This window comes from Cibotium barometz, chromosome 53 (genome assembly GCF_041138505.1).
Source record: "Cibotium barometz isolate CiBa-2024 chromosome 53, ASM4113850v1, whole genome shotgun sequence".
NCBI classification, from domain to species: Eukaryota; Viridiplantae; Streptophyta; class Polypodiopsida; order Cyatheales; family Cibotiaceae; genus Cibotium; species Cibotium barometz.
This window is the reverse complement of record NC_141098.1, coordinates 24993685-25012636: the sequence shown is the minus strand read 5'-3', so window position 1 is coordinate 25012636 and position 18952 is coordinate 24993685. Positions and strand designations below refer to the sequence as shown.

The 18952-nt window shown below is 43.6% G+C and overlaps 1 protein-coding gene across 2 annotated transcripts in view; it reads left to right on the top strand.

Moving 5' to 3' along the window:
• Positions 1–14075, top strand: part of LOC147608446 (ethylene receptor-like) — a 43085-nt gene extending 29010 nt beyond the window's left edge. For both annotated transcript variants that reach the window (XM_086789382.1, XM_086789383.1), the window contains exons 3-4: positions 11293–13105; positions 13223–14075. In XM_086789382.1, the coding sequence (XP_086645508.1) occupies positions 11333–13105; positions 13223–13765 (2316 nt within the window). In that variant the 5' untranslated portion in view covers positions 11293–11332 and the 3' untranslated portion in view covers positions 13766–14075. The remainder of the gene's footprint in view (positions 1–11292; positions 13106–13222) is intronic.
• The last annotated feature ends 4877 nt before the right edge of the window (positions 14076–18952 follow it).

The window sequence follows — 18952 nt, the reverse complement described above, 5'->3', positions numbered from 1 at the left end:
CCTTGTGGAGTTTTATGCTGAAAAATGTGCTTGTGGCAAAAGGTCTTTGGGATTTTGTTAGTGGTGATGAACCACGTCCAGGTCCATTGGCTCTAGAGACTCCTCCCCAAGGGGGTGCTCGTGGACGAGGACAACAGGTACAGGCTCCAGGACAGCCATTGCCTGTTCAGAGAACAAATGCTCAAAAGACATGGGATGCCAGGGATGCACAAGCTTTGTCACTCATTGCATTGTCAGTACAGAGGTCCATTATACCTCATATTCGTTCAGCTGGCTCTTCACAGAATGCATGGGTGACTTTGGAGCAGATGTATGCTGCTCGTAATGAGGCTAGGATCTCATTTTTGAAAAGAGAGCTGGAAAATCAGAAAATGAATGAAGGAGATGATATGTCTAGCCACTTAAACAAGCTGCAGGATTTGAGAGAGCAACTCATCAATGTGGATGAGATTATTCCTGAGACAAAGCTTGTGTCCACCATCTTGCACTCTTTGCCAAGATCTTACTTGGCTTTTCATACCTCTTTGAACCTCAGCATGAGGAATGCTGTTGAACCCCTCAAGTATCAGGAACTTGTTGCTCTCTTACTACAAGAGGAGCAAATGAGGAAGAATATGAATATGAACACAAATGCTGAACAAGCATTTACTACAGGTCAAAAGGGGAAAGGAAAAACTCAACCAAAGAGTGCAAATCAAAATTCAGGTGATGGTGGTTCTTCACAGGATACCAAGAAAAGTGATGGACAGCCCAAGAAGAAGGGCAAATGTCATTACTGTAAGAAGCCAGGTCACTACATCACGGAATGTAGGAAGAGGATTGCCAAAGAGAAGGCAAAGGAAGCTGGGATGTCAGTTAATGATACTTCTAAAGCTCCTCCAGAGACTGCTTCTTTTGTTGAGGACAGGGATTACTGTTTTTATACATGCAGCTATGATGCCTCTTGGTCTTCATAGGCACTCAGTTTGACAGAGCATGCATGTACTTGGTATTTTGATAGTGGTGCCTCAAAGCATATCACATCTCGCAGGGATTTGTTTAGTCATGTTGGCCCTGCCCCTGTTGGCAAAACTGTTCAGTGTGCCAACAATGCTTCATATCCAGTTCGTGGCATTGGGGAGATTCAGCTCACAGCCATTGATGGCTCCATTCTCCGCCTTACAGATGCCTTATATGTACCAGGGATAAAGAAGAATTTGTTGTCCATTTCTTCTTTAGCACATTGTGGAATGCAGGTCCACTTTGATGATGATAAATGCATGGTCAGAGACAAAGCTAATGCCTTGACCTTGATGCTTACTGGTACACTATGTCATGGACTTTATCAGTTGGATGCATTTCAGCCAGTGGATCAGTCTGCTTATCATGCATTCACTCTTACTCCAGCTATGGTTGATGCGGAGTTATGGCATGCTCGCATGGGGCATGTAAATTTTGGTAGTCTTATGCTTATGCAGCGACATAATGTGTTTACAGATCTGCCTCTCATGGAGAAGCCTCCAGATCACATTTGTGAAGGATGTATTTTGGGAAAAATGCACAGGTTTTCCTTCCCACGTGATCAGGCTCTAAGAGCAACTGCAAAGTTGCAACTTATACATAGTGATCTTTGTGGTCCCATGGAGACAAAGTCATTAAATGGTTGCTTTTATTTTGCAACATTTATTGATGACTTCTCTCGTATATGCTGGGTCTATCCTTTGACACAGAAATCACAGGTATATGATGCATTTTTGGCCTTTGTAGCACTTGCTGAGACAGAGTCAGGATGCAAGGTGAAAACTCTCCGTTCTGACCGAGGGGGGGAATATATGTCACATGTGCTGAATTCCTTTCTTGGGAGTAGAGGTATAAAACATCAGTATACTACTCCTTACACTCCACAGCAGAATGGGGTTGCAGAAAGGAAGAATCGGTCACTCATGGAGATGGCCAGATGTATGCTAAAGGCAAAAAGACTACCACATATCTTTTGGGTGGAAGCAGTAATGTGTGCTTGTCATATTTTGAATCGATGTCCCACAAAGGCATTGGTTTCTATTACTCCTTTTGAGGCTTGGCATGGCCGCAAGCCTTCTGTATCGCATTTTCGTATCTTTGGGTGTCTTGCATATGCACACATACCCAAAGAGTTGAGGAGGAAGCTGGATGATAAAGCCACAAAATGCATTTTTGTTGGGTATAGCCGTGAGAGCAAGGGCTACAGGTTATATGACCCACTATCCAGGAAGATATTCATCAGTCGGGATGTGATTTTTGATGAAAAATCAGAAATATCCATGGCTGGTTATGAAGCAAATCAGGCTGAAAATGATGTGTTTGAAGGTCTACTACCCATGGAGTTTCATTCCACAGTTGGTGATCCAACTCATGAGGGTACTGGACAGCCAGCAAATGATGTAGGTGGTGCAGAAATTCAGCAGCCAAATGAGCCAGAAGCTGAACCAAATATGGGACAGCAGGCACCACAGGTCAGACATATACCTAGATGGTATTTGAGGACATTACAGGACAGCCATTTAGAGGGTCCTCTTGCTGGTCGTACTCGTAGGGAGACAAGGACCAATGAGCATGCACACATCATGGATTTGAATCTGGTTATGGCAGCCAGTTTACAGGATGATGATGCGCCTGATTCATTTGTGGATGCACGAGATAATGTGCATTGGAACAAAGCCATGCAGGATGAGATTGATTCTATTAAAAAGAATCAAACATGGGATTTGGTTGATCTGTCCAAAGGCAAGAAAGCCATTGGTACTAAATGGGTCTATAAGTTGAAAAGACATGCAGATGGATCCATTGACAGGTACAAAGCCCGTCTAGTTGCAAAGGGCTATGCACAGAAGAAGGGCATTGATTATGAGGAGACATTTGCTCCTACATCCCGTATGTCGACACTTAGGTGTGTCATTGCATTGGCTGCACATCGTGGTTGGGTTGTTCACTAGTTGGACATAAAGACTGCATTCCTACATGGGGACCTCGAGGAGGAAGTTTATGTATTTCAGCCCATGGGATTTGCAGAACATGGTCATGAGGGGAAAGTATGCAGGCTGAAAAAGGCCTTGTATGGTTTGAAACAAGCTCCACGAGCTTGGTATGCAAAAATAGATGCTTTTCTACTCACTCAGGGATTTGTGAACAGTCCTTCAGAGGCCACTCTGTATGTAAAGAAAGAAGAGACAGATCTGCTGGTCATCAGTCTTTATGTGGATGATCTCTTGCTCATGGGATCAAATGATGACAAAATTGCAGCTTTTAAGGAGATACTGCAACAGACATTTGACATGTCTGACTTGGGCCTTGTACATTACTATTTGGGCATACAGTTTGTGCAGGATAACAGAGACATTGGGTTGTTGCAATCACGTTATGTTGCTAAACTTCTGGAGAAGTTTAAATTTCAGGATTGCAAGCCTATTAGTACTCCTATGGAGCCTGGGATGAAACTGTCACTACAAGATGACAGTGTTTTCTTTGATGCCACTACATATGCTCAGGCTGTTGGGTGCCTCATTTACTTGTGTAATACAAGGCCATATATTCAGTATGCAGTCTCTCAGTTGAGCAGATTCATGCACAGCCCACGGTTGTCACATTGGCAAGCTGTGAAGCGTGTATTCCGTTATTTGCAGGGTACCTTGTCTCTTGGATTGCTTTATCCTGAGGGGGGTGACATGCAGTTACATGCTTACAGTGATTCAGATTGGGCTGGTGATTTTGATACCAGACATTCCACTAGTGGGAATTGTTTCTTCCTTGGCTCTTCATGCATTTCTTGGCTAAGCAAGAAACAGACCACAGTGGCCACTTCGTCTTGTGAGGCAGAGTACAGAGCAGCCTACACTACTACTGTTGAGTGTGTTTGGCTGCGTCGTCTCATGACTGATATGGATATTTCAGTGGAGGAGCCTACACCTATCTATACTGATAGTCAGAGTGCCATTGCTGTGGCCAGGAATCCTGTGTTTCATGCTCGCACGAAACACATTGAGATTCACTATCATTTTGTTCGGGAGAGACTCCAGGCAGGAGATATGAGTCTGATCTACTGTCCTACAGATCAGAATGTGGCAGACATCTTCACCAAGGCATTACCACGTCCGAAATTTGAAGCATTCCGCAGTGCTTTGAATTTGTTTCCTTTTGGTGGATGATGTACAGTGATCACGTATCCCTCCAGGGGGGTTTGTTGGGTTTTATGCTGTGTATGCACCCAGAGGAGTGCTAGTGATCATCAGTAGATTACTGGGGCACTTTTTACTTCAGTTAGTGGAGGTTTTTTCTCCCAGTTTAGCTCAGTTTCACTTATATGCAGTTTATAAGTGTTTTGGTCCACCCGGCACATTTATGGCCGGACATGTGAACACTTATCTTTTAGGGTCACTATCATGTGGCTATTGTACTTCACTTTTCATCATTGAAGCATACTGGAAGTCGTGTTCACTCCTCTCTCTTGGTTTTCCACGCTTGCTTGAACCTGTGTAAACCCTAACCCTAACCCTACATTGTCTTCAGACATAACATGTTGACAGACCTACCTCTTATGGAGAAGCCTCCAGATCACATATGTGAAGGATGTATTTTGGGAAAAATGCATCAGTTTTCCTTTCCACGTGATCAGGCTCTACGACCAACTGCAAAGTTGCAGCTTATATATAGTGATCTTTGTGGTCCCATGCAGACGAAGTCATTAGGAGGTTGCTTCTATTTTGCTACATTTATTGATGACTTCTCTCGTATATGCTGGGTCTATCCGTTGACACGGAAATCACAGGTATATGATGCATTTTTGGCCTTTGTAGCACTTGCTGAAACAGAGTCAGTATGCAAGGTTAAGACCCTCCGTTCTGACCGAGGGGGGGAATATGTGTCACACATGTTGAATTCCTTTCTTGAGAGTAGAGGTATCAAGCATCAGTATACTACTGCTTACTCCACAGCAAAATGGGGTTGCAGAAAGGAAGAATCGGTCACTCATGGAGATGGCCAGATGTATGTTAAAGGCAAAGAAGCTACCACATGTCTTTTGGGTGGAAGCTGTTATGTGTGCTTGTCATATTTTGAATCGATGTCCCACAAAGGCATTGGTTTCCATTACTCCTTTTGAGGCTTGGCATGGCCGCAAGCCTTCGGTATCACACTTTCGTACTTTTGGGTGTCTTGCATATGCACACATACCCAAAGAGTTGAGGAGGAAGTTGGATGATAAAGCCACAAAATGTATTTTTGTTGGGTACAGCCGTGAGAGCAAGGGCTACCAGTTATATGACCCACTGTCCAAGAAGATATTCACTAGTCGGGATGTGATTTTTGATGAAAAATCAGAATTATCCATGGCTAGTTATGATGCAAATCAGGCTGAAAATGATGTGTTTGAAGGCCTACTACCTATGGAGTTTCATTCCACAGTTGGTGATCCAACCCATGAGGGTGCAGGGCAGCCAGCTAATCATGAAGATGGTGCAGAAATTCAGCAGGAGATTGAGCCAGAAGTTGAGCCAAATATGGGGCAACAGGCTCCACAGGTCAGATGTATACCTAGATGGTATTTGAGGACATTATAGGACAGCCATCTAGATGCTTCTCTTGCTGGCCGTACTCGTAGGGAGACACGGACCAATGAGCATGCACACATCATGGATTTAAATATGGTTATGGTAGCTAGTTCACAGGATGATGATGAGCCTGATTCTTTTGTGGATGCACGAGACAATGTGCATTGGAACAAAGCCATGCAGGATGAACTTGATTCTATTAAAAAGAATCAAACATGGGATTTGATTGATGTGTGATTGATGTGCCCAAATGCAAGAAAGCCATTGGTACTTAGTTGGTCTATAAGTTGAAAAGACATGCAGATGGATCCATTGACAAGTACAAAGCCCGTCTAGTTGCGAAGGGCTATGCACAGAAAAAGGGCATTGATTATGAGGAGACATTTGCAATTTTGCTCCTACATCCCGTATGTCGACACTTAGAAGTGTCATTGCATTGGCTGCACATCGTGGTTGGGTTGTTCATCAGTTGGACATCAAGACTGCTTTCCTACATGGGGACCTCGAGGAGGAAGTTTATGTACATCAGTCCATAGGTTTTGCAGAACATGGTCATGAAGGGAAAGTATGCAGGCTGAAAAAGGCCTTGTATGGTTTGAAACAGGCTCCACGAGCTTGGTATGCAAAGATAGATGCTTTCCTGCTCACTCAAGGCTTTGAACAGTCCATCAGAAGCCACTTTGTATGTAAAGAAAGAAGAGAAAGATCTGCTGGTCATCAGTCTTTATGTAGATGATCTTTTGCTCATGGGATCAAATGATGACAAAATTGCAGCTTTTAAAGAGATACTGCAACAGACATTTGCCATGTCTGATTTGGGGCTCGTACACTACTATTTGGGCATACAGTTTGTGCAAGATAACAGAGGCATTGGGTTGTTGCAATCTCGGTATGTTGCTAAACTTATGGAGAAGTTCAAATTTCAGGATTGCAAGCCTATCAGCACTCCTATGGAGCCTGGGATGAAACTGTCACTACAAGATGACAGTATTTTATTTGATGCCACTATATATGCTCAGGCTGTTGGGTGCCTTATTTACTTGTGTACTACACGGCCAGATATTCAGTATGCCGTATCTCAGTTGAGCAGATTCATGCACAGCCCGCGATTGTCACATTGGCAAGCTGTGAAGCGTGTATTTCGGTATTTGCAGGGTACCTTGTCTCTTGGATTGCTTTATACTGAGGGGGGTGACATGCAGCTATATGCTTATAGCGATTCAGATTGGGTTGGTGATTTTGATACCAGACATTCCACTAGTGGAAATTGTTTCTTTCTTGGCTCTTCATGTATTTCTTGGCTAAGCAAGAAACAGACCACAGTGGCCACTTCGTCTTGTGAGGCAAAGTACAGAGCAGCCTACACTACTACCGTTGAGTGTGCATGGTTGCGTCGTCTTATGACTGATATGGATATTTCAGTGGAGGAGCCTATACCTATCTATTATGATAGTCAGAGTGCCATTGTCGTGGCCAGGAATCCTGTGTTTCATGCTCGCACGAAACACATTGAGATTCACTATCACTTTGTTCGGGAGAGACTCCAGGCAGGTGATATCAGTCTGATTTAGTGTCCTACAGATTAGAATGTGGCAGACATCTTCACCAAGGCACTACCAGGTCCGAAATTCGAAGCATTCCGCACTGCTTTGAATTTGTTTCCTTTTGGTGGATGATGTACAGTGATCACATATCACTCCAGGGGGGTTTGTTAGGTTTTATGCTTTGTATGCACCCAGGGAAGTGCTAGTGATCATCACTAGGTTACTGGGGCACTTTTTACTTCAATTAGTGGAGGTTTTTTCCCCCAGTTTAGCTTTGTTTCACTTATAGTGCTTTATAAGTGGTTTGGTCCACCTGGCACAGTTTATGGCCAGACCATGTGAACACACTTTAGGTCACATCTTTATATGTGGCTATTGTACTCCTTTTTATTATTATCATCATATGAGCAAACGTGTTCCTCTCACACGCTTCCTGTTGGTGTGTCTTCCAAAACCCTAACCCTAACCACTCTTCCCTGCAACACTGTGGGTTGGGGTCAACTTGACGCCTCTATATAGGGCTAAATGCCCATTGGTCTCCCCTCATCCCCCACCTTTACGGTGGTCTCACAAGTTGGGGGGGGGGGGACCGCCAGTTGTTTGCCTTTCGCTCTACGCGTGGTGTCTGCTCCCGTTCTGCACGTGGTGCTCTGTTGTTCCGCGTTCTTTCACTACCTAGACCTAGATTTTCCCTATCGACCTATGGCTGGGAATCTAAGCAACTGCTTGCATGGCTGGTAGTAGTTCTCAACCTAAAGAGTCTATGTCTAGATGGCAAGCTCATTGCACAACAACAACGAGATTGCCACGTACCTATCTACCCTTAAGAACCACTTCCATGGAATTCTGGTTGAAGAAAGGTTTTAGGAGACCTAAGCTATATGCACGACATATCTCCCAAATAGACACCACTATCCCCCATTGTACCTCGTGGATGTGTGAGGCATTAGCCTTGGCCTACACGATAGACCTAAGCTTTGATACCAACGTAACATGCTAAGCGGAAGCATGTTGATTGTGTGCTTCAATTAATGTGCAAAGAGGACCTAATCTTTTGTATATTAACTACATGAATGAATATTACAATGATTGTTCAAATCAGGACTAGATTCGGACTCTTGAATTCTGTGCATCAGGGTTGTTTCTCGTACGCGTACGAATTGATTCGTACGTACGATTCGTACGGTACGATACCGTACGATATCGTACGGTACGATATGCCAGATTTGCCCGTTTTTAGCCGTTGCGCCGCCGCCGACTGCGCATTTTCGTGGCCGTTTCTGTCCGTTGCGCCGCCGCCGACTGCGCGTTTTCGTGGCTGTTTTGTAGCCGTTTGCTGGCCGTTTTGGGCATGGCACATGCTTTGTGGCCCATGTGCCCATTGGCCATGGCCCATGCTACATGGCCTTGGCCCTTATAAAATGCCCACCCCCTAAGCCTCTCTCAAAGCTCTAGCCTCTCAATGCTCATTACTCAAGCCATCAAGCCCCCCCCTCTCTTGAGTCTTGCTCAAGTGACCATCAAGCCCCCCCCTCTCTCTCTCTCTCTCTCTCAACTCTCAACTTTCAAGCCACTCTCTCCCCCATAGGCCCTCTCTCAAGCCTCTCTCTCTCTCTCAAGCCTTTAGGCTTTCTCTCTCTCAAGAGTCAAGACTCAAGCCTCACTCTCATTTTCTCAAGCCTCTCTCTCTCTCTCTCTCTCTCTCTCTCTCAAGCCTATCCATCTCTTGAATCTTCTAACTTCTCTCTCTCTATTACAATGACAAGGGAGAAGAATGAAGCCTTCAATGTGCATGCTATCCATGTAGAGAAAGCCGATGGAAAGTCCAAGTCATATAGGTGGACTTGTAAGTATTGTGGCAAACAATACACAAGTGGAGTTACTAGGCTTCTCCAACATGTTGGAAAGGTGGGGGGGCAAGTTGCGCCATGCAAGGAAGTCCCCCTTGCTATATCCGATGAGATCTTCAACAAGATCAAGGGTGGATTGGGTGCTCACTATGATAGTGGTAGAAGCTCAAGGGCGGATGATGAGGTCATTTCCCCGCCTTGTGATACATCCTCCCCCGCCGCCTCCATCGGTGCCACCTCCATCGGTGCCACCTCCGCCTCCGCCTCCTCAAAGAGACAAAGGCTTGAGTCTCCCATGAGGCAAGCCACTCTAGCCCAAGCCACCGGGGGGTTCTCTTCTTCTCTATCACATCTCCGAGAACGGCAACGGCTAGCGGATATAGAGATTGCACGCACCATTATTGAGTGCAATCTCTCATTCCATGTGCTCAAGGTAGATCAATGGAAGTCAATGGTGAAAGCCATTGCAAATGTGGGCCCATGTGAAGGATGGACCGGCGTCTCCTATCATGACATGCGCACGAAGAGGCTTGTGGACGAGAGGGAAAGAATCGATAGATCTCTCAATCCGGTGCGGGCGGCATGGTCCAAGTATGGGTGTAGCATCCTCTCCGACGGATGGAGTGACCGGAAGAAGAGAGGCATCATCAATATACTTGTCTCTTGCCCTCTTGGCACATACTTTGTGCGGGGCGTGGATGATTTCGGCGAGAGCTCTGATAGTGATGCCTTTGTCTAGTCTCTCCTTGGGCCTTGGCTCTAGCCTCTCTTTTTGTACTCGCGCCTAGCGCGCATGATCGCATCGCACCTCTATACTTATGTACTTTTGTTTGTCACTTCAAACTTGTTTAGTTGTTTTTAATGATATTTTGGTTTGAAACAACTTCTCTAGACTCTACCCTTCCAAATTGAAAATGTCTATGTTTGTAGGTGTTCTTTAATTTAAAAAACCGTATTTTATCGTACCGTATCCCAAAATTTCATATCGTACCGAATATTCCCGTACGGTATCGTACCGTACGGTATCGTATTTTCGTACCGTGACAACTATGCTGTGCATTAACTACTTAAGCATGCTACTGACTCTAACCAATAGGGATAGAACTTGCCAACTGTTGATTCAAGCTTTGTTCTGTTGACCTGTGATTGATTACTAAGATCTAGCCCTAGCCTTGCTATTTATAGGCTCATTACTGCTCCAGTCAGCAGCCTTGCTATTTATAAGCTCATAATTGCTTCAATCGGCCAGCCTTTTACTTTTATAAAAGTTATTTAACATGTTTACTGAGCTTAAAAGGTGCCCAATCCTTACCCCCTTGGCTTGGCTAGGCTTGTTTATGCATGCTTAGTCTGTCCAAAACTGCCTCTAATCAGCTAGATAATGTCAATGCGGTACCCAATTAAACCAGTGAGATAGCTATGTTTATGTTTTCTTTTTGTTTTATTTTCCATTCCATGATGAGATATGCCATGGACATTATTGTATCACTTTGGTCTCATAGGCCCATTGGGTCTTTAGTAGACGCTTAATATATATATATATATCTCTTTCTCTCTCGGTTGCTCCCCCAAAGGTTCGTAGAAGATGTGACGAATGGGGAGAGGGGTGTCACGCGCTCCCGCAGTTGGATGCCGTTTACATACTACACCAACTCAAGTGCAATGCTCTAAGACACGGCATCACCAGGCATTTTTGAGCCCTTGTTCGCTGGTGTAGGTAATCAGAATCGTGTGCGTCCCACACCCTTCAATATCGTGCCTGTCCCGCCCTCATTTGTGTTGTGTCATCCCGAACACTTATTAGGCCTTGGTCAGGTGCCTGCTTCCAGGTATGGTCAAATGTCTAAGTCCCGCTTGTAGAAGATGTAAAGAATAGGGAGAGAGGGTTCCTAATTATACACTAAGTCAGCCAACCCTAGTCAGCTAACTTTGCGTCAATTTGTGGTAGTGCATTAACTTGCATTTGTGTTGACTGTATCATGAGTAGCCTCTTTTGCCCCTTTTTAGAACAGAGCTCACAACATGGGCTGATTCTGTACAAAACCCCAACCATAACTAGTGGCCTGACCCTAATTAATAGCCGCATGACACATGCATGATTTCATTTAATGAGGATGATGCATGTAACAGAGGCACGAGGCCAAAGCGGCTCGCTCATGTAAAGTCTTGATTTGGATCCTGAAGTGCTTTTGACTACCATTCTCACATTCTATGATCTTAATGTTTGTATGTATCCAATATTGATCTGATAAGATCTTCTTCCTCTCTACAAATGTTTCCTATTTTCTTAGTAAAACTGCTGCTTTATAACTAAGGTTAATACATGGACTTCTACAGGTGACCAGGTGTGGTGATTTTTCTTGAGGCATTTGTGGCCATGTCGATGACTAGTATATCCAGAAATGTGTTGTTTCTGGTCTTTTTTCTTTCAATAGCATTGTCAGTGGTTGGTGTGCCTGTTCCTCCGTATAGATTTAGCTCTTGCAATTGTGACGAGGATGGATGGAACCTGGAAAGCATGATGCGCTTCCAGCTTGTAAGCGACTTCTTGATTGCATTGGCTTATTTCTCCATTCCTCTTGAGCTCCTATATTTTATCAGCTGCACAGAGGTGTTTCCATTTTGGTGGGTGGTAGCTCAGTTTGGAGCTTTCATAGTGCTGTGTGGTCTGACACACTTTGTGGCCATGTGGACCTATGGTCCACATTCTTTCAATATCATGCTGACTCAGACTATTTTGAAAGTACTTACAGCTCTTGTATCATGCGCTACTGCGATCTCTCTTGTTCATATTATTCCTGTGTTACTACACGTGAAAGTCAGAGAGCTGTTCCTAAGAAACAAGGCTGAGGAGCTTAACCGGGAAGTAGATATGATTAAAAGACAAGAGGAGGCAGGGAGGCATGTTCGCATGCTTACGCAGGAGATTCGCCGATCAATAGATAGACACACCATTCTTGCAATCATGCTTGAAGAGCTAGGAAAAATACTTCACCTCGAGAATTGCTCAATATGGACGCCGGACTCCCAAAGAACTGCAATGGAGCTCACTCATGAGCTCAAGCGGCGGGCGTTACAGGTGCCTGTGCTGGTACCTGCAGGTGATGAGCTGGTGAAAACCGTGCAAAGCTCAACCAAAGCAGTAGTTGTTCCTGCAGATTCTGTCCTTGGAGTAGCAAGCAGCCATGCTGCTGCTGTGCTGGGGTCAATGGTAGCAGTCAGGCTTCCACTGCTACGGTGTTCTAATTTCAAAGGTGGTACACCACAGAGGCTGGATACAACGTATGCAATAATGGTGTTGGGCCTGCCCAAAGGAACTGGTCGAGAATGGGGGCCAAATGAACTGGAGATTGTTGAGACTGTTGCCGACCAAGTGGCAGTTGCTCTTTCTCATGCAGCTATTTTAGAGGAGTCCCACAGAATTCAGGACCAACTAGTGGACCAAAACAAGGCTTTGCAGCTGGTAAGACAAGATGCAGAGACAGCTGTCCTAGCCAGGAATGAGTTCTTGGTCGTGATGAATCATGAGATGCGGACACCCTTGCACTCCATTAGAGCATTGTCATCTTTGCTACAGGAGTCTAATTTAAGCCCTGAGCAGCGGGCTGTTGTTGAGACAGTTGCAAAGAGCAGTGGGCTGTTATCTACTATTATCAATGATATGCTGGACTATTCTAGGCTCGAGGATGGTAGCCTGGTGCTTGATCTCAGGCTCTTTGAGCTGCCCACAGTCTTTAGAGAAGTTGCTAATTTTGCCATCCCGATGGCGAGAAGTAAGGGTCTCAAATTTTCTTTAGAGCTGTCAACTGAGATGCCCCTGCATGTCATTGGTGATGAAAAGCGCCTTCTCCAGGTGACTTTGAATCTGATTGGAAATGCTATCAAGTCCACCAATCAGGGAAGTGTGGCAGTGGCAGTTTGCATTGATACAAAAGAAGGGTTCAGGTGGGATCCACGGAAGCCAATGTGGCGGCCTTCTTTTTGCGATGGGTATGTGTTTTTACGCACAGAAGTGAGGGACACAGGCATGGGTGTTGCAGAGAATGACATCTCAAAGCTTTTTCACAAGTTTGTGCAGGCTGAGAATGTGGCCTCTGACCACCATGGTGGTGCTGGGCTTCAGTTGGCGATATGCGAGAAAACTGTGCAGGTAAACCTTACTCCTCCATGTGGATATCTCCTTTCTTCAGTACAGTAAAATCTTTTTTTTTTTTTTTTTTTTTTTGGGGTGAAACTGCTGAAATCCTTTTTGTCACATATCATGCAGCTTATGAATGGCCACATCTGGGTTGAAAGTGGTGGGCTTGGGTTGGGTTCTGTGGTCACCTATGTGGTACGCCTCCAGCTGCCTTCACTGTCAGTGGGTGTACCTCGAGAGGAATCTGTGTACAAGGAAGATTTGAAGGGGCTTAAAGTGCTAGTAACAGATGACAATCTAATCAATCGCACTGTAACGAAACAGCTTCTTGAGAAACTAGGATGCCAGGCCACAGTCGTAGAGTCGGGGCGTCAGTGCCTGGCTACTCTTGCTCAACCTGGTAGCATGTACAAGCTTTTGTTGCTTGACCTTTGGATGCCTGAGATGGATGGCTATGAGGTGGCTGTTCGCATTCAGAAGAACATTCATCCTGAAAGACGGCCGTTAGTCGTTGCCCTCACTGCTGACACGGACAAAAGTACCCAGGACCGTTGCTTGATGGTTGGCATGGATGGAGTTGTACTCAAACCAGTTTCACTAGCTGAGATGAGCAGCAAGCTCTGCACAATCTTGCGGAGGGCAAGCAAGGTCCATTATAATATAATACGGTGATTTCTCTGCCTTAAATTGATCATTTTTGTGAAGAATCTATCTCATGTCTGAGCAAGGATTACTGTGGAGAATTCAGAAAAATTATTATCTCTAGAACATATTGGATATTGGATTAACATATTAGGATGGTCTTATACGACTGCAAGCTTTGGTTCTCATTAAATTACGGAGCTCTGGTGTCAAGAAACTCTGAAGCTTGATTGTACTATAGAATGGGCTTTTGTCCCATAAATCTCTGGATGAAATTCTCCTCAGCAAATGTACAAGTGAAAAGCTGTCACTTATATTCGGGGAAAAATGTCTTTGGTAATCCTTTTTGACATATAAAGCTTGACCAAGAAAATTAAGCAATACGGTCAATTAGTATCTGAAAATGGTGCCATGACATGGCTTTCCACCTGAGGGATTCGGAGGTTATGAAGAGGTGCTATAGTTGTCATTTATAGTAAATGAAATATGTCCTTCATGGTGGTTGGTACCAGCAAGATCAATCGAGTTAAACTTCTGGACATGGCATGTAGAGTGGGATAAGTCCCTTGGAGAAGGCATGGAGCTTGTCTTGTGGGGACATGTTATCAATGCCAATTCTAAAGTGATAAGACTGAGATATAGGAAGCCAAGGATCATTTAGGTCTAAAGTTTTTCATCACAGTGTATTACATTGCTTGCCTCACAACTCTATGGGAAGTGACGAGGAGGGTATTAAAATGAAAGGGTACTTCTTCTCTAGAGGAGACAAATCTCTACCGCGTGAATATTGTCGTCTCTTTGAGAGAGCACATATAAGGCAAATGATTAATTAAGGAGAGGAATTTAGACAGAATTCAATAGATAAGCATGTGACAGAATTCAATGAGTGAGAGCTGTACAAAGTGAGGCATATGCTCCTGAATGCAACTACAACAAGGGGTGGGTTAAAAAGGGGGGTTGAGTAGCAAATTCTCGTAAAAGAACTACGGGGATGTGAGCATTTGTTCTTAAACACCAAAGAGGATCTTCATGCCCTCAAGTGTGTCGTTGCACGATATCAGGCTTAGGATTTCCACCCCACAACCAAGTACTTCGCAGACTTTTTAGCTTTCTTAAGCCCTAAGCATATGTATATTTGTTGCCACAAGGCTATAGAAAATAATTTGGTTGTCAGCAAATTCTTTTTTAAATTTAATCCTAGGAGTAACCGTGCACAAGGGGGCATGCCAAAGGAGCACTATAGACGAAACAATAATAAGAAAATATATGTTTTTAGTGGCCAAAAGCTAAGGAGCAACAAACTTATTGTTGATAGTATATGCTTGATGTTTGAGAAAAGAACACATCTATACCTCGTAATGAAGAAGGCCAATAGGAAGAGGTTTAGAAGGACACCCACCATGTTTGCTATACTAGGCACACACAAAATTGAGATGAGGGAAAAATCACTAAAGATGATCTCAAAATTTACACCTGAACTTCTATGAGGAGAAATGGCTAACAAGCCCCCCTAATGGGAATGATGTGAACGTGAACAAGGCGTAGCAAACTACCTTGGAAGCAGCTTTACGTTTAGAACTTTGTGAAAAGCTTCAAACTTGTCTCTGACTTATGGCCTGTGTAGGCACATAAGTCAAGTCAATCTCTCCAGCATGGAGCCTTTCCTTGACATAATGGTAATGTACCTCGATATGCTTGTGTTAGCATGAAATACGGGATTTTGAGTACAATGGCAAAAGCACTCTGACTCTAGTAGAAGATGGATGTCTCATACCAAGATAGGCTAATAGACGTCGTAGCCAAACACATTCCACATTAGCTATAAAGACTGCCTTGTATTTGGCTTCACAGCTAGAAGATTGTAGCTGAGCCATGAAATGCATGAACCGCTAAGAAGAAAACAATTTCCACTAGTAGACGCTCGCGTGTCATAGCATCGTGCACAGTCATTGTTTGTAAAAGCAATCAAGCACAATGTAGACGAGCTGCCATAAGACAACACAAAGTCAATGGTGCCTTTAAGGTAGCGAAAGACATGCTTAAATGCTTGCCAATGTTGAGTGCTAGGGCTATGCATGAATGTGCTCAACTATGAAATAGTAAACTAAACGTCCAGACTGGTAGTGTATAGATAAATAAGGCACCCCATAACGTGCTGATAAGTGGCGGCATCAAATGGCTCACTAGCATCCTCAAGTGAAAGTTTTAAACTTGGTTTCATAGGAGTAGAAATAGGTTTACAATCTGTAAGTTTTACAAGTTGTTATTTGGAAACACTCAAAGGAGTTGCTCAATGTATCTCTGTTGATATAGCAGGATACCCCCCTTAACAGAAATAAGTTGAATGCCCAAATAGTAATTAAATGCCCGTCAAAAGCATGTTGCAATTTAGCTTTGAAAGCTGAAAGTTTGTCCTCATCAGGACCATTAATGAGCATGTCATCCACATAAAGAATAAGGATCAGCAAATTGTCCCTTTCTCTACAAACGTAGAGAGTACTCTTAGTTGGACTATTTCGGAACCCATTAGTAGTTAAGTACATATGACTTTTCTGGTACCAAGCACGAGGAGCTTGTTTAAGGCCATAAAGTGCTTTAGGTAACCTGCATACTTTCTTTTCTTCCCCTTTCTGAACAAAGTTAGGAGGCTGCGATAAATACACTTCCTCCTGCAAATTGCCATTAAGAAAAGCAATCTTAATATCCAACTGATGCACATGCCAACCCTTGTCTGTAGCCAAAGAAACAACAGTACAGATGATAGTCATATGCGAAGTAGGAGAAAAAGTTTCCTCATAGTCAATGCCCTCACAATGAGCATAACCTTTGGTGGCCGAACGAGACTTACAATGATCAATAGAACCATGAGACTTATGTTTAAACTGATACACCCACTTAGTGCCAATAGAACCCTTGCTAGCAGGCAAGTCACATAACTCCCAAGTATTGTTCTTTTCAATGGAGTCCAATTCCGAGTGCATGGTTGCAACCCAATGCTCATCCTTCAAAGCATTAACATGAGAAATAGGTTCCTCATTACATGCGGTGGCAACAAGCAGTGTCAAAAAAATTTGAAGATGAATGATGGCACGAGTATGATTATGCATAAGAGTAGGCTGCTCTACATCATTAGCATTTGAACTAAATAAAGGCAACAATGTATCAAAGACATCTTCTGGTGCAATTGATGATTGTTTTTGACATGAAAGCAAATTGAGATGCAAATTCATCAAAGATAACACTGTGAGACAATGATTTTGCCTGTAGTACCAGGCACATAAAGTCGATACCGTTTGCTTTCACTACTGTAGCCCTGTAAAGATACATTTGATGGCCTTTGCATTAAGTTTATGTCTTTGTTGGGCTGGTATATGCACATAATCCTGACAACCAAAGACTCGCATATGAGTAATCACTGGGATTCTGCCATTCTAAGCCTCATAAGTTGTCATAGACTTCGAAGCTTTAATGGGACAGTGGTTCAGCACATAGTTGGCAAACATGATTGCCTCAAGCCAAAATCTACTTGGCAAATCCTTGCTTTAAGCATACATCTCATCTCCATAAGAGTACAATTACATCTCTCAACAACACCATTTTGTTGAGGAGTATAAGGTGTAGTACATTGATGAGATGCCATAAAAGTTGTGAACTCATTTGATAAATATTTCCCCCCTCGATTTGTATGCAAAGCAACAAGCTTATGGCCATAGCCATTTTCAGCCAAGGGTAAAAAAAGCATGGATGGATGCAAACACACATGATTTGGCTTTCAAGCCATACACCAAAGTGAACCAATGAAAGTGATAAAATATAGATGTACCCCCAAGAGATGAAGCCTACATCAAGCCACAAACATCACTATGCCCAAGCTGCAATGATCAAGTAGCTCACACAATGCCATCCTTGGGAAAAGAATATGGATGCTTCTTCCGAAGTAAACAACCCTCCCATACATGCTTAACAGGGAGTTGCAAAGGAGGCAACTCATGAACCATGTTATGATTTTGCAGTCGCATAAGAGATGGGAAATTAAGGTGATTAACCTGAGATTGCCACAACTCAGTGTCACATAGAACTATATGGGTAGAGACAACCATAGCATCATGAGACTCTTGTATCATGTCATACATATCCACCTCGTGCAAACCATCGCACAATGTACTAGACATGACAATAGAATCTACATGTATGGTAGCGAGTGACTATATGGGGCAACAACATAGCTACAGGGCAATGCAAACCTGTACAGACACTATTATAGGGTAGCACAAATCTGTAGTGATTGTATGGCCTGCAGGGCAGCGTAGAGCTGTACGGGCAACAGGGGCTGACTAGCTTAACCAGCTTTGATACTAATGTTGGATGGAGTAGGAAAAGCTCTGCACATAGACACACAGGCACACACAACTCGAATAGAGATAAGCGTTAGAGAGTGAGAGTGTTGGAAAATGTGTACTTTGATAATAATGAAATGTGCAAGTACAAAGTACTATAAAGTCTAGGTCTAAAAGACCAACACACAATAAGTGTGTTCACATTGGGAAAAAAAACCATGTCTAGCCATGGTAAAAAATACCTGTTGTTGGTAGACTAGTTCACACCTGAACTTTTATGAGGAGAAATGGTTAACAAACTCGTCATCGTTTGGGTCTCAAAAGACATTTTTGCTACTCTTTGTATTTGACCTCAATGAACATCTCTCTCTCTCTCTCTCTCTCTCTCTGTCTCTCTCATGCACGCACACACAAAAGCCCATCCCTACACCCTGATAAAGATACTTATCTTGATTACAAAGCATGCTCTCTCTCTCTCTCTCTCTCACACACACACACACACACACACACACACACACACACACACACACACACACACACGCATGCACGCACGCACACGCACACACGCAGAGTGATTAATGGTCTCATTCAAGCAAGAACATCTTGGACAATGAGCAGAAGCAATCTTTTTTTTTGGTCAAAATGCTACCAATAGGAACTACTCTTGCAATGCATCGCCAAAAGAAGAATCTATGTTTGAGAGGTAGCTTACTTTTCTATAGCCTCTGTAAAGTATTTTTCTGCCATATCGATGACTTATTCATATTCCATAGCATATTTCCACCATATCGCTGACTTGTTCTTATTCCATAGCATATTTCCATGCTCCTAAAACCATGGTGGTGGTATAATTAATCGGTTGATCCTTACTGCTGTGATC